At 36.5% G+C, this 8,330-nt stretch overlaps 1 protein-coding gene across 1 annotated transcript; it reads left to right on the top strand.

The window, feature by feature from the left end:
• Positions 1–575: 575 nt before the first annotated feature.
• On the top strand, positions 576–8,069 carry LOC101246260 (uncharacterized). Its single transcript, XM_004242436.5, has 9 exons — positions 576–1,359; positions 3,392–3,577; positions 3,962–4,054; positions 4,667–4,849; positions 4,942–5,044; positions 5,263–5,448; positions 5,929–7,046; positions 7,173–7,546; positions 7,637–8,069. Exons 1-9 carry the CDS (start codon positions 1,138–1,140, stop codon positions 7,704–7,706), a joined length of 2,535 nt encoding a protein of 844 aa, XP_004242484.1. The 5' UTR covers positions 576–1,137; the 3' UTR covers positions 7,707–8,069.
• Positions 8,070–8,330: the final 261 nt, after the last annotated feature.

Raw genomic sequence — 8,330 nt, 5'->3', positions numbered from 1 at the left:
AAAAATCATTTTCTTAACTTAAAGAATACTTTTACTTTTTCTTTTTCAAGTATTAGTCAAATATATATTCAAACGTCTACTTAAAGTAAAATTATAAATACTAAAACATTTATTTTGTTATTTATCCTATCCAATAAAGGAAAAATAATATTCTCCTAACTAATTATTCATAGGAATAAATCGAGGAAGAAGAGTTCCAGATTCTCTTTCTTTGTATTTTAGGATTTTTCCATAAAAGGGAATTTGTTTAAAGTGGGGGTTATAGTAGAGTCAAATTTATAAATTAAAGTATAATATTTAAATTATTTTTAAATTTTATGTTATCAATATTATTTGACACAAAAAATAATACAATTTTCTATGAATTTCATTTGACTTGACTATAATAAATAAAAAATTTCAATTTAGAAAAAAAAGAAAGTAAGTCCTGTATAATTAGCATTATTTTTATGTATTATCACTAATATTCTGACTGATTTTTATTTTTACGAAAATTAATTTAACTCGAACCTCGAAAAAGAGAAGGTCACATAAATTTTAGTATTATATATAATAAAGTTTTGATCGGGATATATAAAGTCGTAAAGCAAAAATTGGATAAGTTATGAATAACGACATTTGAACATTGCGCCACCGTGTTCCGCCGTAGAGTTCACCGGCGTCCGACAGAAAACAGAGTAATCTCGGAGGAGAAGAAAGAAACCCAAAAACATATATAAATGTATACAAGAATTGCACGTAATTGAAGGTAGAAACGGATGTGAAGAAAAGCTGAAGAAAGTTTTTTTGGATTTTGAGGAAGAAAACAAGAACGGAGAGGGGGTGGGGGTGGTAGGGTTATGGGGGGAGGTGGGGGCAATTGAGAATTGTCTCCTTCTCCGGAATTTTTTGTTGCCTTTTTCTTCTTGACATTAAAGACGATAATCAGATTACTGATATCCCAAAAAAAAAAAATATACATGACATAAATACTATATATAGCAATATTTTTTCTTCATTTTTCCCCATTTACCCATTTGCTTACTTTGTCTAGAACATTCCATGTTGTCAATGGCCTCTAAAACCCTACAATTTTCTTGGGTATAATCAGGATTTTTTTAAAATTTTTTTTCTTTTGGTTGATAAGGAAGGGGGGTTATGGGTTCTTGTGGAATCGGTAATCGGGTAGAAATGGAGCCTCGATGGGTGGAAATGTTGGGTCCTGATCCATCGGCAGTTACAGAGGATTGTTGGGCTGTTGCTGAAGAAGCTGTACAAGAGGTTGTGAATTGTGTTCATCCGACTCTTGATACTGAAGAGAAGAGGAAAGATGTTGTTGATCATGTGCAGAGACTCATCAGATGTTCTCTTGGATGCGAGGTCATTTTTTCCTGAATTTAATTTGATTAATTGGGATTTTAGCTGTTGATTCCTGAATTTGCATGTTTGTTTGTTGTTTCAATTCAATCAAAATGTTATTTTAGCTTTCAATTGATAACTCATCAGGTGTTCTCTTGGTATGTTTTTTTGCTTGGATGGTGTTGGGGGTTGGGGGATTGGTCAACTTGTTGGGGGTTAAAAAAACTGTGTGTTACCTGTTCTTGTATGTTTTTTTCATATCTGCTGAACAGATAAGGGTAAACTTAATCGTTTGCGACTATCTCAACGGATACTTTACTAATCTAAGATGGTAAGGAAGAAAAGGGGGGGGGGGGGTTCGGAAGAGAACAAAATCGCTATTTAGTGCGACCGTTACACTACATTATTAGCGGCACTTCTTTTTTACAACTACAACATACCTATTGTAATCCCACAAGTCTGGTCTGTTGAGTGTTGTTTCAGGTAGACACTTGACTCAAATGACGTGTAATTAAAGCAGGATTGGAAGAGATTTTTCTTTTTTGTAGTTGGAAAAGAACAAAACCGCTATTTACTGCGACCGTTTTACCACACTATTAGCGGTGTTTCTTTTTTTACAACAGAATACCTATTGTAATCCCACAAGTGAGGTCTGTTGAGTGTTGTTTTGGGTAGACCCATGACTCAAATGACGTGTAACTAAAGCAGGATTGGAAGTGGTTTTTCTTTTTTGTAGTTGGAAGAGAACAAAATTGCTATTTACTGCGACTGTTTTACTACATTATTAGCGGCGTTTCCTTTTTACAACAACTACAACATACCTATTGCAATCCCACAAGTGAGGTCTGTCGAGTGTTGTTTCGGGTAGACCATCGACTCAAATGACGTGTAATTAAAGCAGGATTGGAAGATATTTTCTTTTTTTTTGTAATAACAAAATGCGGTTTGCCTACTTACAAATACCTCGACTAGTCCGCCTAGTCCTTGCTTCTTCACACCAGCACATGTATCGAGTCATCAAAGTTTAGGAAGATGGGAAGAATTCAATTAATATAAGTTTCATTTTGATGAGATTAGGACCTTGGTTCTGAAGGTTGTCTCTTTAGCTCTTCAACTGCATGACTAGGCCACCCAGTCGGTGGCCAATTTTAAAAAATTTAAAGTTTTACTGCAGATTGTAGTGTTAAGCTCGCTTCTGGCAGATTTACTTCTTACTCATTCATCTATTTTTCAGTAAACCAGGATATATCATTGTAATGTTTGCCGCATACTTCAGGAGTGATATTTCACTAATTTATTTCTGCTGGTAAAAGTGTAAGCAGATTCCTTATTGATGAGGCTGGCAATACTTCCATAGCTGTTTCTCTTTCATCGCGTGTCAAGTTGTTTCTTGTCTCTTTAAGACTTCTTTATACACCTTTGAGTCAACTCAAGATCAGGAAACTAGTTTAGTTGTTAATTAAACATATCAGATTAAGACCGAAATGTGTGATTCATCTTTTAATTCTACTACAGTTTTAATGTAATGCATAACTAAGTAAAAAATGAACCCCTTTGTTCCAGCCGACTAACTTGAACAACTCTATACATTTTAAATGTTCAAATCTTCTCTAGCTTTACTTGTCCACAGAATAGTTGAATGTTTTTTTCTCTCTCTCAATCTGGGGCGGATCTAACATACATTGCATAGTAGAATTCCAAACCAAGTAGCTTTGGATTGGACCTTGTATATGTGCTAAAATCCCACTTAATAAGGACATATTATTGATGTCTTATCCAGTAAATCAAATGTTATGTGTTAGAATTTCGAACTCGAACCCATAGTGTTTAAATCCTGGATCACCCCTGCTTCAAATTGCATTCTGCTTCCTTAGTTTGCATCAGCTTCAATATTGCATAGTCTGGTGTGCTTGAATTTGAAACCTAAGTTTATCATCACATATTGTGCTTGAAGTATGTCACTTCTGTTTCATGTTTTCCAACTGTTTTAAGGTATATCTTGCTATCTATTATCTTAATTGAGTTTTGCTGATTATACTTGTTTGTCATACAGGTTTTCTCATATGGATCAGTGCCACTGAAGACCTACCTTCCTGATGGTGACATTGATTTGACTGTTTTTGGCAGTCCTGTTGTTGAAGAAACATTAGCCCGTGATGTTCTCGCTGTTCTGCAGGAAGAAGAGCTAAAGGGAAATACTGAGTATGATGTCAAGGATCCCCAATTTATTGATGCTGAGGTTCTTTCCTAACTCTAATGACAGAAGTATACTCAAATCTTCAAAGTCTGTAAAACGAACTGAGTTGGATGAAGTATTACACAGTTCTTTCAGCTACAATAGTTTTTATCTCGATATCCTGCCACCTATGAAAGATTGATACTTGAGTCTAAGCATAGTGGAGCTATTAGCATGCCTATTTCTTTTTTTGGTGCGTGAGCGTGGGTTGGGGGGTGGGGGGCTTGCACTTTTAGTAGCTTGATGAACGTTATTGTAATTGAGTGTTGTTTGATAGAGGTGTACTATCTATTTAGTTCCGCTATCCATAGTCATTCAGTAGATTTATGCTTAATTGATTATTTATTATGTGTTAAAGTTTGAGAAGTTTTGAATTTCTAATGGCAGGTTAAGCTCGTGAAATGTATTGTACGAAATACTGTGATAGATATTTCCTTTAATCAGTTAGGAGGACTTAGCACACTCTGTTTCCTTGAGCAGGTAAGTTACCAGCTAACTGTCAACATTCAAATAATATTGTTCCTATAGGTGCTCGGATGTGGGTCAATGACTGTGTTAATGTGATAGAGCCTCTGTGCTTTAATATTGTTTCAAAGACTCTTACATAAAGATGTTTTGCATTTCTTGGTTAAGCGGAACCAACTGGAACTGAAAAAGGGTTAAATGGAATTTCTAAAACAGAGAATACACCTCTTTTAGTTATAGCCTTTTATGCTGTTGGATAGAGTGGGATCTTTTGGTTGATTGGTTCTTGTTATTTCTTACCAGCCCAATTCCCTCACTAATTACCAGGTGGTTGTAAACTTCTACCTGTTTAATAATATATATAGCTGAGTGTTAACATCATCATATATCTCTCCATTCTGCAGTATTTGGACCAACTTTTTTATGCGATTTGTGCTTAAAATCAGCTACATTTTTCTTTTTAAACAAATGTCTGATGGAGTTTAGTTGTTTATCATCTATTTCAGATTATTGTCCTTTTGAATATCTCCCCCCTCTGATCAACTGATTTTATTCTTTTTCTTCATGTTAAATGAGAGGAAATGAACACCTAATTTTATTCTTGTCTTCTCTGTTTCACGAGCGCAGGTAGATCGCCTTGTTGGTAAAAATCATCTATTCAAACGTAGCATTATTTTGATCAAGGCTTGGTGCTATTATGAAAGTCGTGTTCTTGGTGCACATCATGGTCTAATTTCAACATATGCTCTGGAAACACTGGTCTTATTTATATTCCAACTGTTCCATTCATCGCTAAATGGTCCTCTAGCGGTAATTTCTTGTTTGTGCTTTTTTATTTTGTGCATTGAGCTAGATATGCAAGTATAAGTGTATTTAATATTCCTGTTTTTGCTTGCTTTTAGGTTCTCTATAGGTTTTTGGATTACTACAGCAAATTTGATTGGGACAACTATTGTATCAGTTTGAATGGTCCAGTATGCAAATCATCCCTTCCTGAGTTATTTGGTAAATAATGCTCTTCCTTTCATAATTCATTGATGTAGTTTGTGATCTCCTTCAGATTTATACAACCTTCTAGGATTTTTTCTTACACTTGTGCATAAGCTTACAAAGAGATTGATGTTTCTCTTTTTGCTTTTGGGTGGTATGTGGGTTAGTTGAGTGAAAATTCTATTTTTCTTAATTCAGTTTTTTTCTCACTGTCACCGTTTATCTGTCTGCAGTTGAGATGCCAGATTATATAAGCAATGAGTTGTTGCTAAGTGAGGAATTTTTAAGGAACAGTGCGGAAATGTTCTCAGTTCCATCCAGGGGTCTTGAGTCGGACACACGACCATTTCAACAGAAGTATCTAAACATAATTGACCCCTTGAAGGAAAATAATAACCTTGGACGTAGTGTCAGCAAAGGTACAACTTGAATAACTTATATTTTGTGGTTTACAAGTTTGTTATCCTTTGTTTCTTTGTTTTTCTTTTTATCCTTTTCTGGTACTCTGGGTAGTCAGAAAATATGAAGAATGGCTGATCCTTATGAACTGATTCTGCTGTTTTGCGACAATTGAGATCATTACCAAGTTTGTTTTGTCTGCTTATCCAAGTCTTCTTTTTCATCTTTGCATTCTCTTTTTTTTTTGTAGCTACCAGAAGTACTTAAGCCTTGCCTTGTTACCACCACTAGTTAGATAATGAGCAATATGTTTAACGATTGCCTGCCCAGGAGTAAATAAGTTATTTGAGAGTTAGTATGCCTGTAGAAGAGAAGTTTTGGAAACTTAGTATGTGTTTGTCATGTTATTTCCAGGAAATAGCATGATTCTGGTGTTTTGAGTATTTAGGTGGTCCATGTTGCTCTGTCTCACGCATAAATTATGTTATGATTCCCTTCAGGTAATCTCTATCGAATACAAAGAGCTTTTAAGTATGGGGCCCGCAAGCTTGGCGATATTCTTTTGTCACCATATGACAAAGTTGCTGATGAGACCAAGAAGTTCTTTGCAAACACTATTGAGAGGCATAGACTCAATCTTGTGGCTGAATTGCAATATTCCAACCTAATTTTTGGAGATGAAGACACATGTTCTTCATTATCCCCTGCTGAATTTTATGCCAATGCTAGAATGCTTCTGAAATCATCAGACGGTGATTTTGAGAATGATAGCCTGAAAAAGGCATATACATCAATATCAAATGAGTTGTTGAGTAGTTTGATGAATGGAGCTTCTTCAGAAATGGTGTCAGAAACTGGCTCCTTTTCAGATGATGCACTAGTGTCAGGATTCTGTCAATACAGATATGCAAATGATCCTTTAGCTTCTGTACCTCTAAATCTAGGTGTTTCAAATGGCTCATATGACTGTAGTTCTAATGGAAATTCCATGAGTTCTCTTTCATGGAAGCATTACTATGCTCCTCCGTTCTATTTCAATAAATCATCTGTTGAAAATGGGAACCGTGGACCTGAGTTGTGCCAAAGTGACCTATCTGGTTCTTGTTTGGGTGTGGAAACCCCAGAGTGCCCTCAGGAGAGCAGCAGCATCTACAAAGCAGGTACTGATTGTAGTGAGGACTTCTGGTCTGGTGGTTCAGAAATCTCAAGTCCAAGGACCAGTGTTTTAGAAAGTGTAACTCTCGATATAGGGGAAAGGGACTTGGCAAGCACAGCTGGAGATATTGAAGCTATAAATCCCTTAGTGGACTTAAGTGGGGACTATGACAGCCATATACGGAGTTTGCTTTATGGCCAGTGTTGCTATGGGTGTTATTTGTCAGCACCAGTACTTAATAGTCCTTCATCACCTTCTCCATCTCAAAACAAAAACTTTTGGGATACTGTCCGACAATCAATACCACTTGGAAAGAACTCATTTTGGCAAACAAATGGGAATGGTATGCTTGTCGTGGAACCAGCTGCTCGTCCTTCTGGCAATGCTCTATCATCTGATGCTACTTTACGTTCTGGCAAGAAAGAAATGGCTCAAGGAACTGGCATCTACTTTCCGAAAACGGTAGTTTTCTCTTACAATCTAGGCAGTTTATTTCCCCATATTTTGGCATCTCAGTTTGTTTAGATAAGTATCTCTCTTTTTGTAAAGCTTGAGGCGGTTTTTGTATCACCTTCTTTGTCCTTTCAGGAATATCAGCAGGAGAGACGTAAAGGACGGACTAAGAGTAAGGCATTAGGAAGTCATGGTCAGTTTCATTTGCATAGTGGCACCCATAGTTACGAGTGTGTTGCATTTTCTGATGCGAATCATTCAGAGGAGATTTCAGCTGTCAAATCTTCTGTTGGAGGTCGTGAGAAGTTAGCCTCTTCTAGCCAATCTGGTGGCCTCCTTGAAGAATCTCATGCCAATGCTTTCTCGAATTCATCATGTAGAATTGAATTTGGATCTCTGGGTAATCTCTCTGAGGATGTGCTTTCACACACTTCTCGTGATGTGATTCTGATTCCAAGTGCCCCACAAAAAGTGCAACTTTCAGAACCTGCTTGTAGTAAGCAAGGAAGGTAGGAAAAGTTTCCTACTACTTTTAGACTGTAGAGAGTAGTATGATCTTTGTTACTAGATACTATCTGAAGTTCTAATTTGGTTTTCAGGGATGCAGAGCATTCGCTAAGGCTGAAGAACGAAGATGAGTTCCCTCCTCTACCATTGTGGAAGGTTTAGGATTTCCTCCTTGTTTGAAGACTGAAAGGGTATTTTACAGTGAAAACTAACAAAAACAGATACTTTAGGCAGATATCAGATATTAAAAAAAAAAAAAAACAAACAAACAGATGGTATGTCCTAGTATGTCTTTTTTTTTTTTTTTGGATGCACATCTAGGTGGGAACCATTTTGGTAGCAGGAGAGTACAACAATTACAGCTTAGTTCCGATCTAGGTGAAGCCCAGCTATATGAAAGTAGTGTAACATAGTATATGCATACTGTACAGTTTCTTTGGCGGAACTTCGTTGCGCCATTGGCTGTAATGCTGTAGTTCCTGTGTTACCACCATTGCAAACTTTTTAGTGCATGTTAGCTTCTAATCGTTTTGGTGCTGCTCATCTATTTTAATCTCTGTTTGGCAGTATAGTATGTGGCTCCCTTTGGGTCATCTGCATTTACATGACTTTTGGGATTCATCATTGATTAGACAACAGTTTTGATGAATGATGTGCCACCCAACTAAAGGGTGGCACCTTGTGGTCAATGAAATGGATGAAAACCTCTGAGATATCAAAGGTTCGAATTCCAGAGACAAGATATTGGGTGATCTCTTTTCACTTGTTATAGGCCTTAGGGGTGGG

This window comes from Solanum lycopersicum, chromosome 6, assembly GCF_036512215.1.
Source record: "Solanum lycopersicum chromosome 6, SLM_r2.1".
In the NCBI taxonomy this organism is placed as follows: domain Eukaryota; kingdom Viridiplantae; phylum Streptophyta; class Magnoliopsida; order Solanales; family Solanaceae; genus Solanum; species Solanum lycopersicum.
The sequence above is the reverse complement of the archived record's forward strand: the minus strand, read 5'-3'. Positions and strand labels throughout refer to the sequence as shown.

Excerpts from the sequence above, each read along its gene's own strand:
- LOC101246260 (XM_004242436.5), top strand. The coding sequence starts at position 1,138 with ATGGGTTCTTGTGGAATCGGTAATCGGGTAGAAATGGAGCCTCGATGG. Across the intron at positions 1,360-3,391 it reads GATGTTCTCTTGGATGCGAG|GTTTTCTCATATGGATCAGT; the intron begins GTCATTTTTTCC and ends TTTGTCATACAG. Across the intron at positions 3,578-3,961 it reads CCCAATTTATTGATGCTGAG|GTTAAGCTCGTGAAATGTAT; the intron begins GTTCTTTCCTAA and ends TTCTAATGGCAG.